The 16,680-nt window shown below is 46.2% G+C and overlaps 1 protein-coding gene across 2 annotated transcripts in view; it reads left to right on the plus strand.

Annotated features, from left to right (window-relative positions):
* Positions 1-16,680, plus strand: part of LOC131955204 (adenylate cyclase type 1) — a 61,436-nt gene that overhangs the window by 10,399 nt on the left and 34,357 nt on the right. For both annotated transcript variants that reach the window (XM_059319228.1, XM_059319236.1), the window contains exons 5-7: positions 11,768-11,895; positions 14,566-14,724; positions 15,543-15,684. In XM_059319228.1, coding sequence (XP_059175211.1) covers positions 11,768-11,895; positions 14,566-14,724; positions 15,543-15,684 — 429 coding nt within the window. The remainder of the gene's footprint in view (positions 1-11,767; positions 11,896-14,565; positions 14,725-15,542; positions 15,685-16,680) is intronic.

Genomic DNA, 16,680 nt, shown 5'->3' on the forward strand with positions numbered 1-16,680 from the left:
ACAGACTCATCCCATTGGGTGTTACTGTTAGCGAATGTCCTTAGCATGGTTTTGAGGGTTTGGTGGAACCTCTCAAGTACGCCTTGAGACTGAGGGCGGTAGGCTGAGCTGGTGATGTGGGTAACGCCTAGCTTGGCTAGCGCTTCCTGAAAATGGTGACTGGTGAAGTTGCTGCCTTGATCTGTTTGCACGATTCTAGGTAATCCAAAGGTAGTGAAGAACCGGGTCATGGCTCTGACTACAGTCTTTGCCTTAATGTTCCGTAAGGGAATCGCCTCGGGAAAACGGGTACTTGAACACATAAAGGTAAGTAGGTACTCGTTGCCCGCCTTGGTTTTAGGCAAGGGACCTACACAGTCCATGACGATTTTAGAAAAAGTTTCTTCTACTACAGGAATCGGACTCAAAGGGGCCTTAGGAATTGTCTGGTTTGGCTTTCCGGCCAACTGACAGTTCGTGCAACTTCTACAGTAACGCGACACATCTTTTCTCATTTTGGGCCAAAAGAACAGTTCTTTGATCTTCGCCGTCGTTTTAGTGACACCTGGGTGCGCTGACATTGGATGGTCATGTGCCAGCTTAAGTATTTCATGCCGATAAGGTGGAGGGACCCACAGCTGGTTTTTACCCAACCATGGTTCGGCCGGTGAGGCAATCACTGGTATAGCGCGACGAAAGAAGAGGCCGTTCTCGGAGAAATATTCTCCATCGTCAGATGATAGAGATTTTTCGACCGTTGCTTTGAGTTCCGCGTCGACTTGTTGAGCTTTAATGATGTCTTCCTGAGATATCCTCAGGGGTAAGCCCAGACTTGTGTTTTCTGGAAGCATAGACTCCAGTTTGGGAGTCGAATTTCTTGACGATGATGGTGGGTGTGGTTCAGACGTTGTGTCAGCCAATTGTTTGGTCTGGCTTCTTGTCACCGCACATGCAGGATACAGTTCATTATCATTATCTGGAACTGTTGACAAAGGGTCTGAAACCGTACAGGGGTATACTTTGCTTCCCGCAAGGTCATTCCCTAGAAGTAGGTGTACTCCTGGGACAGGAATACTATCTATCACCCCTAAAATGACCTCACCTTCGACGAGATGATGTTTCAGGGCAAACTTGTGTAGAGGGACGACAGTAGATTTTGTCCCCACTCCCTGGATAATGGAAATCTTTCCGGTGTTCGTCTCTGGTGTAATGTCCATTGAACTTTTCAAAAGGAGTGATTGTGACGCTCCTGTGTCTCTTAGGACGGTGATATTCCGCTGAGACAACGGATCACCTGGTTTGCTAATGATGGCTTCGGCAATAAAAGATGAAAAGTCAACTTTTCTCGATCCCTCGAGATCGGTAGACTCGGAAGAAACTGGATGGGGGCGAGAACAGTCAAAATGTGACTGCACATAATGTGTGGAGACTTGACTACCTCCTTGCGGACACTTAGGGTTAGAGTCCTTTTGAATTCTAGAGTTCATAGTTGAACTGGCTGCTTGAGGGGATAGAGCATAGTGCGCAGAAGTACGCACCACCTCTCTGTTATATTGACGACGTTTGTAACAGTCCTTGACAAGATGACCAGGCCTTTTGCAGAACTGGCATACTGCTCGACGATTGAGAGTTGATCTTGGTTTCTCTCTGGACTGTAATGCCTTCACGTGTTGGCCAACAGGAGGATCGCTGCCAAAAAGGGGAAGCACGGGGTTGAGGCGGTTTCCTGACACTGGTGGTTTCTTATGCACCAACATATATGTGTCAGCCGACTCAGCAGCCTTCTGGATGTCAGTTATCTTGTTATCCAGAATGTGTAGTCGTATCTCTTCAGGCAGGGACGATAGGAATTCTTCCCTTAGGATAAGTGACCTGAGTTTCTCAAACTCAGAAACTTCCTCAGAGTGTAACCACCTTGAGAATATTTTCTCCTTTTCAAAGAGAAATTCCACATATGATTGTGTGGGTAACTTGCGGAGTGTTCGGAATTTTGTCCGATAGGCCTCGGGCGTCAGTGCGTAGGCCTTTAAAATGGCAGTCTTGACCAAACTATAGTTATTTTGAACGTCGTGAGAGAGTGCCTGGTATGTTTTTGCAGCTTTCCCAGTAAGGACAGAGCTCAATAAAGCAGTAATGGAAGTTTCGGGCCATTCACATGTCTTCGCTAAACTCTCAAACGAGTTAAAGAAAACGACCAAATCTGTTTCATCAAATTTAGGAACTAATTTCCCAAATTTGGCAATCACTTGCCCTACCGACAACTTTTTTGGATCTACCAGAGAAGTAACATCACTAACTTGACCAAACTCTAATTCCAACCTCCTCTTATCTAAAGCAATTTTAGCCTCTATCTCCTGTTTCTCTAAAGCAACTTTCTCCTTCTCTAGAGCAATTTTAGTTTCAAACTCCTTTTCTTTTAAAGCCTTCTCTAAAGCAACTTTCTCCTTCTCTAAAGTAACTTTCTCCTTCTCTAAAGCAATTCTAGCTTCTAATTCTACCTTCTCTAGAGTTTTCTCCTCGCGGAGCAACACACCAGCCAACAAACTTTCATCAAATACTCCTTCATTAATGAAATGAACAACAATTTTATCTCTCAACACCTCTGACTTCTGCGTAACAGAATAATCCAATTTCAATTCCTTAACAACACTAACCAAAACTTTTCTACTCAACTTTTCTACATCTTCAACAGTAGGATTAGCCAAAAAAGACTCCATAACTCTAACTTGAAAATCACAACAAGCCTAGATCCTTTAAATTAATACACAGCGTTGGGCCGTGTACTTGACCTCTAAATGTAGGACGTGACACGTCTGCTTATTTGACCTAGATACTCTAGCCTGAGCGCGCGTTGTAAGACCACGGCGCTACACTGGATATAAAAACAACTAAATCCAACTAACCTTAGTATTCAACTGATATAAACAACAACTGGAACGACAGATTAAATCTCGGCGAGCTCCCACTTTGTAACGTTAACCTATCTATCAGCCAAATAGAAGGAGAACGTCCCCGGATTCCTTTTTCGGGGTCATATGCAAATGCCTTACGGCCTAAGTGGATGAACACTTAACACAACGACCACTAGGGCTCGAATTTAATGTCTAGGGAAGCTAGTGATACTATTGTAATTAACACTTATCCAATCTACATACGACCTTTTAATCAGCGAACTCAGAAGTGGCAGAACACAAGGTTGAACTAAATAAAATATTTAATGTATAACATATCAAAACCCAACTTACACAATGTAGGAAAAAACACTATCACAGATTTCTACACTGTCTAAAGAACAGCTTCAGGCCACACAACACTGCTGTAGTTTCTAGAATTACTTAGCGACAAGTAATATTAAACTAGAAGACTAAATCAACTGAAGAAAGCAAGGCACACACAGGTCTTAAGTACTCTCACGTTCAAATGGTCAGAGTCTATAGCCGGACAATGTGGACGGCTGCCTGACCAAGGTAAAACTGCCTCGTAGACTGCCAGGTCAAGATAAACTGCCTCGTGTTGCGAGTGTGCAGTGCAATTAAAGACTTCTGTGACAGGGGAGGTTATCCTCAACTCATGTCGCCATTGGTTGGGATAATCATCTGATCAGAATCATTCAATCAGATTTTAATGGAAAATTTCTATGTCTCAAACACCTTAATAAGTCAGTGGAAAAACCCCAGGTGTTACACCATCATTCCATATAAGGAATTATACAATGTCAAAATAAAAATGACTCGACCTAAGTAGGTCACACTGTCCCCCATCTAGTGCTACCTGTAGTACTGTCCCCCATCAAGTGCTACCTGTAGTACTGTCCCCCATCAAGTGCTACCAGTAGTACTGTCCCCCATCAAGTGCTATACTGTCCCCCATCAAGTGCTACCTGTAGTACTGTCCCCCATCAAGTGCTACCTGTAGTATTGTCCCCTATCAAGTGCTACCTGTAGTACTGTCCCCCATCAAGTGCTACCTGTAGTACTGTCCCCCATCAAGTGCTACCTGTAGTACTTTCCCCCATCAAGTGCTACCTGATACTGTCCCCCATCAAGTGCTACCTGTAGTATTGTCCCCCATCAAGTGCTACCTGTAGTACTGTCCCCCATCAAGTGCTACCTGTAGTACTGTCCCCCATCAAGTGCTATACTGTCCCCCATCAAGTGCTACCTGTAGTACTGTCCCCCATCAAGTGCTACCTGTTGTACTGTCCCCCATCACGTGCTACCTGTAGTACTGTCCCCCATCACGTGCTACCTGTAGTACTTTCCCCCATCAAGTGCTACCTGATACTGTCCCCCATCAAGTGCTACCTGTTGTACTGTCCCCCATCACGTGCTACCTGTAGTACTGTCCCCCATCAAGTGCTACCTGTTGTACTGTCCCCCATCACGTGCTACCTGTAGTCCTGTCCCCCATCAAGTGCTACCTGTAGTACTGTCCCCCATCAAGTGCTACCTGTAGTACTGTCCCCCATCAAGTGCTATACTGTCCCCCATCAAGTGCTACCTGTAGTACTGTCCCCCATCAAGTGCTACCTGTAGTACTGTCCCCCATCAAGTGCTATACTGTCCCCCATCAAGTGCTACCTGTAGTACTGTCCCCCATCAAGTGCTACCTGTAGTACTGTCCCCCATCAAGTGCTACCTGTAGTACTGTCCCCCATCTAGTGCTACCTGTAGTACTTTCCCCCATCAAGTGCTACCTGATACTGTCCCCCATCAAGTGCTACCTGTAGTACTGTCCCCCGTCTAGTGCTACCTGTAGTACTGTCCCCCATCAAGTGCTACCTGTAGTACTGTCCCCCATCAAGTGCTATACTGTCCCCCATCAAGTGCTACCTGTAGTACTGTACCCCATCAAGTGCTACCTGTAGTACTGTCCCCCATCAAGTGCTACCTGTAGTACTGTCCCCCATCTAGTGCTACCTGTAGTACTTTCCCCCATCAAGTGCTACCTGATACTGTCCCCCATCAAGTGCTACCTGTAGTACTGTCCCCCATCAAGTGCTACCTGTAGTACTTTCCCCCATCAAGTGCTATACTGTCCCCCATCAAGTGCTATACTGTCCCCCATCAAGTGCTACCTGTAGTACTGTCCCCCATTAAGTGCTACCTGTAGTACTGTCCCCCATCAAGTGCTACCTGTTGTACTGTCCCCCATCACGTGCTACCTGTAGTACTTTCCCCCATCAAGTGCTACCTGTAGTACTGTCCCCCATCAAGTGCTACCTGTAGTACTGTCCCCATCAAGTGCTACCTGTAGTACTGTCCCCCATCTAGTGCTACCTGTAGTACTTTCCCCCATCAAGTGCTACCTGATACTGTCCCCCATCAAGTGCTACCTGTAGTACTGTCCCCCATCAAGTGCTACCTGTAGTACTTTCCCCCATCAAGTGCTATACTGTCCCCCATCAAGTGCTATACTGTCCCCCATCAAGTGCTACCTGTAGTACTGTCCCCCATCAAGTGCTACCTGTAGTACTTTCCCCCATCAAGTGCTACCTGATACTGTCCCCCATCAAGTGCTACCTGTAGTACTGTCCCCCATCAAGTGCTACCTGTAGTACTTTACCCCATCAAGTGCTATACTGTCCCCCATCAAGTGCTATACTGTCCCCCATCAAGTGCTACCTGTAGTACTGTCCCCTATCAAGTGCTACCTGTAGTACTGTCCCCCATCAAGTGCTACCTGTAGTACTGTCCCCCATCAAGTGCTACCTGTAGTACTGTCCCCCATCAAGTGCTATACTGTCGCCCATCAAGTGCTACCTGTAGTACTGTCCCCCATCAAGTGCTATACTGTCCCCCATTAAGTGCTACCTGTAGTACTGTCCCCTATCAAGTGCTATCTGTAGTACTGTCCCCCATCAAGTGCTACCTGTAGTACTGTCCCCCATCAAGTGCTACCTGTAGTACTGTCCCCCATCAAGTGCTACCTGTAGTACTGTCCCCCATCAAGTTCTACCTGTAGTACTGTCCCCCATCAAGTGCTACCTGTAGTACTGTCCCCCATCAAGTGCTACCTGTAGTACTGTCCCCCATCAAGTGCTACCTGTAGTACTGTACCCCATCTAGTGCTACCTGTAGTACTGTCCCCCATCAAGTGCTACCTGATACTGTCCCCCATCAAGTGCTACCTGTAGTACTTTCCCCCATCAAGTGTTACCTGTAGTACTGTCCCCCATCAAGTGCTACCTGTAGTACTGTCCCCCATCAAGTGCTACCTGTAGTACTGTCCCCCATCAAGTGCTATACTGTCCCCCATCAAGTGCTACCTGTAGTACTGTCCCCCATCAAGTGCTACCTGTAGTACTGTCCCCCATCAAGTGCTACCTGTAGTACTGTCCCCCATCAAGTGCTACCTGTAGTACTGTCCCCCATCAAGTGCTACCTGTAGTACTGTACCCCATCTAGTGCTACCTGTAGTACTGTCCCCCATCAAGTGCTACCTGATACTGTCCCCCATCAAGTGCTACCTGTAGTACTTTCCCCCATCAAGTGTTACCTGTAGTACTGTCCCCCATCAAGTGCTACCTGTAGTACTGTCCCCCATCAAGTGCTACCTGTAGTACTGTCCCCCATCAAGTGCTATACTGTCCCCCATCAAGTGCTACCTGTAGTACTGTCCCCCATCAAGTGCTACCTGTAGTACTGTCCCCCATCAAGTGCTACCTGTAGTACTGTCCCCCATCAAGTGCTACCTGTAGTACTGTCCCCCATCAAGTGCTACCTGTAGTACTGTCCCCCATCAAGTGCTACCTGTAGTACTGTCCCCCGTCAAGTGCTACCTGTAGTACTGTCCCCCATCAAGTGCTACCTGTAGTACTGTCCCCCATCAAGTGCTACCTGTAGTACTGTCCCCCATCAAGTGCTACCTGTAGTACTGTCCCCCATCAAGTGCTACCTGTAGTACTGTCCCCCATCAAGTGCTACCTGTAGTACTGTCCCCCATCAAGTGCTATACTGTCCCCCATCAAGTGCTACCTGTAGTACTGTCCCCCATCAAGTGCTACCTGTAGTACTGTCCCCCATCAAGTGCTACCTGTAGTACTGTCCCCCATCAAGTGCTACCTGTAGTACTGTCCCCCATCAAGTGCTACCTGTAGTACTGTCCCCCATCAAATGCTATACTGTCCCACATCAAGTGCTACCTGTAGTACTGTCCCCCATCAAGTGCTACCTGTAGTACTGTCCCCCATCAAGTGCTACCTGTAGTACTGTCCCCCATCAAGTGCTACCAGTAGTACTGTCCCCCATCAAGTGCTATACTGTCCCCCATCAAGTGCTACCTGTAGTACTGTCCCCCATCAAGTGCTACCTGTAGTACTGTCCCCCATCAAGTGCTATACTGTCCCCCATCAAGTGCTACCTGTAGTACTGTCCCCCATCAAGTGCTACCTGTAGTACTGTCCCCCATCAAGTGCTACCTGTAGTACTGTCCCCCATCAAGTGCTACCTGTAGTACTGTCCCCCATCAAGTGCTACCTGTAGTACTGTCCCCCATCAAATGCTATACTGTCCCACATCAAGTGCTACCTGTAGTACTGTCCCCCATCAAGTGCTACCTGTAGTACTGTCCCCCATCAAGTGCTACCTGTAGTACTGTCCCCCATCAAGTGCTACCAGTAGTACTGTCCCCCATCAAGTGCTATACTGTCCCACATCAAGTGCTACCTGTAGTACTGTCCCCCATCAAGTGCTACCTGTAGTACTTTCCCCCATCAAGTGCTACCTGATACTGTCCCCCATCAAGTGCTACCTGTAGTATTGTCCCCCATCAAGTGCTACCTGTAGTACTGTCCCCCATCAAGTGCTACCTGTAGTACTGTCCCCCATCAAGTGCTATACTGTCCCCCATCAAGTGCTACCTGTAGTACTGTCCCCCATCAAGTGCTACCTGTTGTACTGTCCCCCATCACGTGCTACCTGTAGTACTGTCCCCCATCACGTGCTACCTGTAGTACTTTCCCCCATCAAGTGCTACCTGATACTGTCCCCCATCAAGTGCTACCTGTTGTACTGTCCCCCATCACGTGCTACCTGTAGTACTGTCCCCCATCAAGTGCTACCTGTTGTACTGTCCCCCATCACGTGCTACCTGTAGTCCTGTCCCCCATCAAGTGCTACCTGTAGTACTGTCCCCCATCAAGTGCTACCTGTAGTACTGTCCCCCATCAAGTGCTATACTGTCCCCCATCAAGTGCTACCTGTAGTACTGTCCCCCATCAAGTGCTACCTGTATTTGTTTTTTTTTCTGTTTGTTTTTTTTTTGTCTGTTTTTTTTGTGTTATATTGTTGTCCCCCATCAAGTGCTACCTGTAGTACTGTCCCCCATCAAGTGCTACCTGTAGTACTGTCCCCCATCTAGTGCTACCTGTAGTACTTTCCCCCATCAAGTGCTACCTGATACTGTCCCCCATCAAGTGCTACCTGTAGTACTGTCCCCCGTCTAGTGCTACCTGTAGTACTGTCCCCCATCAAGTGCTACCTGTAGTACTGTCCCCCATCAAGTGCTATACTGTCCCCCATCAAGTGCTACCTGTAGTACTTTCCCCCATCAAGTGCTACCTGATACTGTCCCCCATCAAGTGCTACCTGTAGTACTGTCCCCCATCAAGTGCTACCTGTAGTACTTTCCCCCATCAAGTGCTATACTGTCCCCCATCAAGTGCTATACTGTCCCCCATCAAGTGCTACCTGTAGTACTGTCCCCCATCAAGTGCTACCTGTTGTACTGTCCCCCATCACGTGCTACCTGTAGTACTTTCCCCCATCAAGTGCTACCTGTAGTACTGTCCCCCATCAAGTGCTACCTGTAGTACTGTCCCCCATCAAGTGCTACCTGTAGTACTGTCCCCCATCTAGTGCTACCTGTAGTACTTTCCCCCATCAAGTGCTACCTGATACTGTCCCCCATCAAGTGCTACCTGTAGTACTGTCCCCCATCAAGTGCTACCTGTAGTACTTTCCCCCATCAAGTGCTATACTGTCCCCCATCAAGTGCTATACTGTCCCCCATCAAGTGCTACCTGTAGTACTGTCCCCCATCAAGTGCTACCTGTAGTACTGTCCCCCATCAAGTGCTACCTGTAGTACTTTCCCCCATCAAGTGCTACCTGATACTGTCCCCCATCAAGTGCTACCTGTAGTACTGTCCCCCATCAAGTGCTACCTGTAGTACTTTCCCCCATCAAGTGCTATACTGTCCCCCATCAAGTGCTATACTGTCCCCCATCAAGTGCTACCTGTAGTACTGTCCCCCATCAAGTGCTACCTGTAGTACTGTCCCCCATCAAGTGCTACCTGTAGTACTGTCCCCCATCAAGTGCTATACTGTCCCCCATCAAGTGCTACCTGTAGTACTGTCCCCCATCAAGTGCTATACTGTCCCCCATTAAGTGCTACCTGTAGTACTGTCCCCTATCAAGTGCTACCTGTAGTACTGTCCCCCATCAAGTGCTACCTGTAGTACTGTCCCCCATCAAGTGCTACCTGTAGTACTGTCCCCCATCAAGTGCTACCTGTAGTACTGTCCCCCATCAAGTGCTACCTGTAGTACTGTCCCCCATCAAGTGCTACCTGTAGTACTGTCCCCCATCAAGTGCTACCTGTAGTACTGTACCCCATCTAGTGCTACCTGTAGTACTGTCCCCCATCAAGTGCTACCTGATACTGTCCCCCATCAAGTGCTACCTGTAGTACTTTCCCCCATCAAGTGTTACCTGTAGTACTGTCCCCCATCAAGTGCTACCTGTAGTACTGTCCCCCATCAAGTGCTACCTGTAGTACTGTCCCCCATCAAGTGCTACCTGTAGTACTGTCCCCCATCAAGTGCTACCTGTAGTATTGTCCCCCATCAAGTGCTACCTGTAGTACTGTCCCCCATCAAGTGCTACCTGTTGTACTGTCCCCCATCACGTGCTACCTGTAGTACTGTCCTCCATCATGACCGGGTCGCAAGGCAGTAGTCAAGAAAAGGAGAAAATGTAGTTAGCAAAGGGAGAGAATGCTGAATGCAAATTATTTCCCTTAAGAGATCCAGAGAAAAACCTGAGTTATTGAAGAGGGTGGGGGATGGGGGGTAATATTAGCGTTGTGTGTGAATGTGGGGATGGATAAATGGGGGTGGATATGTGGGGGTGGGGTAGGTATTTGGGAATGGGTATGTGGGGTGGGATTGTGGGGATTGTGTGTGTATGTGGTGGGTGGGTATGTGGGGGTGGGTATGTGGGGTGGGATTGTGGGGATTGTGTGTGTATGTGGTGGGTGGGTATGTGGGGGTGGGTATGTGGGGTGGGATTGTGGGGGTGGGTATGTGGGAGTGGGTATGTGGGGGTGGGCATGTGGGGGTGGGTTTGTGGGGGTGGGTATGTGGGGATTGTATTTGAAATTATAGGTGTACGGGTTTGGATGTAAGGTTGGGTCTATGGATTGGGTTTGGATGTAAGGTTGGGTCTATGGATTGGGTTTGGATGTAAGGTTGGGTCTATGGATTGGGTTTGGATGTAAGGTTGGGTCTATGGATTGGGTTTGGATGTAAGGTTGGGTCTATGGATTGGGTTTGGATGTAAGGTTGGGTCTATGGATTGGGTTTGGATGTAAGGTTGGGTCTATGGATTGGGTTTGGATGTAAGGTTGGGTCTATGGATTGGGTTTGGATGTAAGGTTGGGTCTATGGATTGGGTTTGAATGTAAGGTTGGGTCTATGGATTGGGTTTGGATGTAAGGTTGGGTCTATGGATTGGGTTTGGATGTAATGTTGGGTCTATGGATTGGGTTTGTATGTAAGGTTGGGTCTATGGATTGGGTTTGGATGTAAGGTTGGGTCTATGGATTGGGTTTGGATGTAAGGTTGGGTCTATGGATTGGGTTTGGATGTAAGGTTGGGTCTATGGATTGGGTTTGGATGTAAGGTTGGGTCTATGGATTGGGTTTGGATGTAAGGTTGGGTCTATGGATTGGGTTTGGATGTAAGGTTGGGTCTATGGATTGGGTTTGGATGTAAGGTTGGGTCTATGGATTGGGTTTGGATGTAAGGTTGGGTCTATGGATTGGGTTTGGATGTAAGGTTGGGTCTATGGATTGGGTTTGGATGTAAGGTTGGGTCTATGGATTGGGTTTGGATGTAAGGTTGGGTCTATGGATTGGGTTTGGATGTAAGGTTGGGTCTATGGATTGGGTTTGGATGTAAGGTTGGGTCTATGGATTGGGTTTGGATGTAAGGTTGGGTCTATGGATTGGGTTTGGATGTAAGGTTGGGTCTATGGATTGGGTTTGGATGTAAGGTTGGGTCTATGGATTGGGTTTGGATGTAAAGTTGGGTCTATGGATTGGGTTTGGATGTAAGGTTGGGTCTATGGATTGGGTTTGGATGTAAGGTTGGGTCTATGGATTGGGTTTGGATGTAAGGTTGGGTCTATGGATTGGGTTTGGATGTAAGGTTGGGTCTATGGATTGGGTTTGGATGTAAGGTTGGGTCTATGGATTGGGTTTGAATGTAAGGTTGGGTCTATGGATTGGGTTTGGATGTAAGGTTGGGTCTATGGATTGGGTTTGGATGTAAGGTTGGGTCTATGGATTGGGTTTGGATGTAAAGTTGGGTCTATGGATTGGGTTTGAGTGTGGAGGACGTTGATTTAGGCAGTCAACGCTCTGATTTGTATAGATGTTGATTTTTGGACTGAGATGTTACACACAAAGTTTTGAACGCTGCTCATTCAGATCAGTTCTAAAATAAACACGAACTACAATGAACTAACCCGTACTATCTAACCCCCCCCCCCCCATCCCGCCAGCAAAACAACTGCATGCGGATCAAGATCCTGGGGGACTGCTACTACTGCGTCAGCGGCCTGCCCGAGGCCCGGGCTAACCATGCGGCCTGCTGTGTGGAGATGGGCCTGGACATGATCGACGCCATCGCGTGAGTCCACACACATCAGCTGCAGGGTTTCTTTCAGACGGGTCTATCAGGCGGGTCTTCCAGGCGGGTCTATCAGGCGGGTCTAACAGGCGGGTCTATCGGCCCCTCGAGGAAATAGAATTTATATAGGAAATATATACTTTTACCAGTGTCCTTCCCCCCTCCCCCGGAAATTTTAGTCCTTCCCCCCCGAAAATTTTCAAGTGCTCCCCCCCCCCCCCCCCCCCCGTAGAATAAAGTCTGGAAGAAACACTGATCGACTGTGTCGAGTTTCAAGCACCGATAGCACAATCATCAACACACACCAACACACATCCCCAAACATCACCTTAAATACCACCAACACACATCCCCAAACATCACCTTAAATACCACCAACACACATCCCCAAACATCACCTTAAATATCACCACCACACATCCCCAAACATCACCTTAAATACCACCAACACACATCCCCAAACATCACCTTAAATACCACCACCATACATCCCCAAACATCACCTTAAATACCACCAACACACATCCCCAAACATCACCTTAAATACCACCAACACACATCCCCAAACATCACCTTAAATATCACCAACACACATCCCCAAACATCACCTTAAATACCACCAACACACATCCCCAAACATCACCTTAAATACCACCAACACACATCCCCAAACATCACCTTAAATACCACCAACACACATCCCCAAACATCACCTTAAATACCACCAACACACATCCCCAAACATCACCTTAAATATCACCACCACACATCCCCAAACATCACCTTAAATACCACCAACACACATCCCCAAACATCACCTTAAATACCACCACCATACATCCCCAAACATCACCTTAAATACCACCAACACACATCCCCAAACATCACCTTAAATACCACCAACACACATCCCCAAACATCACCTTAAATATCACCAACACACATCCCCAAACATCACCTTAAATACCACCAACACACATCCCCAAACATCACCTTAAATACCACCAACACACATCCCCAAACATCACCTTAAATACCACCAACACACATCCCCAAACATCACCTTAAATACCACCAACACACATCCCCAAACATCACCTTAAATACCACCAACACACATCCCCAAACATCACCTTAAATACCACCAACACACATCCCCAAACATCCCCTTAAATACCACCACCACACATCCCCAAACATCACCTTAAATACCACCAACACACATCCCCAAACATCACCTTAAATACCACCAACACACATCCCCAAACATCACCTTAAATACCACCACCTATGGATTGGATGGATCCGAGTGACAAAAGGGCAGAAGACACAAGGGCAAAGGTCAAAGAGATTCATTAGTCAGGCTGTATTTCACCGCCCATGTGACGTCATCGCTGACGTCATGTAAACCATTGGTGTCTCGCTTTAAGCAAATTTTGACAAGGCCAATTAATATCGAAGTTGTTGGGTGGGGGGTGGGGGGGGGGGGGTCGAACCAGTCCCGTATAACTAAACAGTTGACCTTGACCTAAGTAAATGCTAAGTACACACGGCAGGATATTTCACGTACACACACATAAACACACTACATCATTACACACACATATACACACCACATCATTACACACACATATACACACTACATTATTACACACACATATAGCCACACTACATCATTACACACACATATACACACTACATTATTACACACATACACAAACACATTACATCATTACACACACATATACACACTACATTATTACACACACATACATACACTACGTCATTACACACACTTGAACCTGGTTATAGAAAGAAAACTTACAGAAATAAACCCCTCAACTTTCTCGAATATATAACACTAAGGGGAAGGCAACTCGGGATAATAGACAATATTTTAAATCCATTTTTAATTACTTAAACTTTTTAAAATAGAATAGAATCTCGTAGAAAAAGAATTACACACCAAGTGAACGCAAATAAAATGTGTATAATAGTGCGGAATATTATTAGTACTTTATAAATTCACATGCGTTTTTTGAGAAATCGGATTTAGCTACTTCCCGTCAATGGAAGTTAATCAAAATTAGTCAGAATGCAGACGATTAGATCTTTTACTTAGATGTGAAATTCCCTTGATCTAAATGAAATATTACTCAAGTTATAGGCTTTTGAAAAAAATGAAAGTAGAAAAGTTCCACTTCCGGTTATCGGAAATCGCTGATAAGTTGATACGGATTTACACATTTGATCTAATACTTATATATGCAGTTTCATCAACTAGCTGTAACGGTACTCAAAATATCGTGTTTACAGACACACACACACACACATACACACACAGACATACACACACACAGACATATGGACAAGATTGCAAAACTCAGGGAGGTGTAAAACGTCGAGATTTGAAAAAAAATCTCGATTTTTTTTCACGATTACAATACTTTCTCTATACTTTGCAGAGGCGTAGCCTTTAGTCTAGTGTAGCCTTTAGTCTAGTGTAGTCTATAGCCTTTAGTCTAGTGTAGCCTGTAGCCTTTAGTCTAGTGTAGCCTGTAGCCTTTAGTCTAGTGTAGCCTGTAGCCTGTAGCCTTTAGTCTAGTGTAGCCTGTAGCCTTTAGTCTAGTGTAGCCTGTAGCCTTTAGTCTAGTGTAGCCCTATCTCCAGGAGCGTGTGCGACCAGACGGGCGTCAAGCTGAACATGCGAGTGGGGCTACACACGGGCCGCGTCCTGTGCGGGGTCCTCGGCCTCAAGAAGTGGCAGTATGACGTCTTCAGCAATGACGTCAAACTGGCCAATCACATGGAGTCTGGCGGCATCCCAGGGTGAGTTGCACATTTCTATATTTAGCTCTTGTTCCTATTTGATCGTGTAGCTCTTCTTTAGATATGTTGCTAAAGTGTTGAGCGCTCTATAATGTTGTATACATTATGTAAGCTCTTGCCCGGTGTATTAAGCTTTAAAGATCTAGCCTGCAGTGTTTCTTCCAGACTTTTTTTCTCCGGGGTGGGGGGGGGGGGGCTCTTAAAAGAGATGCCTGGAAGAAACTCTGGCAAGATCTTTAAATCTACAAAGATGTAGCCAGCTAGAAAGATGTAGCCAGCTAGAAAGATCTAGCCAGCTAGAAAGATCTAGCCAGCTAGAAAGATCTAGCCAGCTAGAAAGATCTAGCCAGCTAGAAAGATGTAGCCAGCTAGAAAGATCTAGCCAGCTAGAAAGATGTAGCAAGATCTAGCCAGCTAGAAAGATCTAGCCAGCTAGAAAGATGTAGCCAGCTAGAAAGATCTAGCCAGCTAGAAAGATCTAGCCAGCTAGAAAGATCTAGCCAGCTAGAAAGATCTAGCCAGCTAGAAAGATCTAGTCAGCTAGAAAGATGTAGCAAGATCTAGCCAGCTAGAAAGATCTAGCCAGCTAGAAAGATCTAGCCAGCTAGAAAGATCTAGCCAGCTAGAAAGATATAGCCAGCTAGAAAGATATAGCCAGCTAGAAAGATCTAGTCAGCTAGAAAGATGTAGCCAACTAGAAAGATGTAGCCAGCTAGAAAGATCTAGCCAGCTAGAAAGATCTAGTCAGCTAGAAAGATGTAGCAAGATCTAGCCAACTAGAAAGATCTAGCCAGCTAGAAAGATCTTTCCCCCACCAGGCGCGTACACATCACGAGGGCCACCCTGGAGCAGCTGCATGGCCAGTACGAGGTGGAGCCGGGCAATGGTGGCCAGAGAGACGCCTACCTGCAACAGCTGGGGGTCGAGACCTTCTTCATCAAGACCAAACACCCCCGCAAGGTCAGTTACGTGTCTGCTGTCTCACGGTCTGATGTCAATGTCTCATGTCAATGTCTTTGTTTTTTTTCTCTTTTAATTTAAGTCTGTCGACAATTTTCTGTCTGCTGAGAGATTTATTTCTAATCCATTTTATTTTCTAGAGAATTATCTGGAGTGAAGTGAGTGTAAGAATCAGTTGTTGACACATTAATCATGTTGTTGATACACTCCACCATTCTAATGTTGTTGTTGTTGACACACTCCACCATTCTAATGTTGTTGTTGTTGACACACTCCACCATTCTAATGTTGTTGTTGACACACTCCACCATTCTAATGTTGTTGTTGACACACTCCACCATTCTAATGTTGTTATTGACACACTCCACCATTCTAATGTTGTTGTTGTTGACACACTCCACCATTCTAATGTTGTTGTTGACACACTCCACCATTCTAATGTTGTTATTGACACACTCCACCATTCTAATGTTGTTATTGACACACTCCACCATTCTAATGTTGTTATTGACACACTCCACCATTCTAATGTTGTTGTTGACACACTCCACCATTCTAATGTTGTTATTGACACACTCCACCATTCTAATGTTGTTATTGACACACTCCACCATTCTAATGTTGTTGTTGTTGACACACTCCACCATTCTAATGTTGTTGTTGACACACTCCACCATTCTAATGTTGTTGTTGACACACTCCACCATTCTAATGTTGTTATTGACACACTCCACCATTCTAATGTTGTTGTTATTGACACACTCCACCATTCTAATGTTGTTATTGACACACTCCACCATTCTAATGTTGTTGTTGTTGACACACTCCACCATTCTAATGTTGTTGTTGATACACTCCACCATTCTAATGTTGTTGTTGACACACTCCACCATTCTAATGTTGTTGTTGACACACTCCACCATTCTAATGTTGTTGTTGTTATTGACACACTCCACCATTCTAATGTTGTTATTGACACACTCCACCATTCTAATG

The sequence above is a fragment of the Physella acuta genome, unplaced genomic scaffold (assembly GCF_028476545.2).
Source record: "Physella acuta isolate Inbredline_101_S28 unplaced genomic scaffold, ASM2847654v3 ptg000079l, whole genome shotgun sequence".
Classification (NCBI taxonomy): domain Eukaryota; kingdom Metazoa; phylum Mollusca; class Gastropoda; family Physidae; genus Physella; species Physella acuta.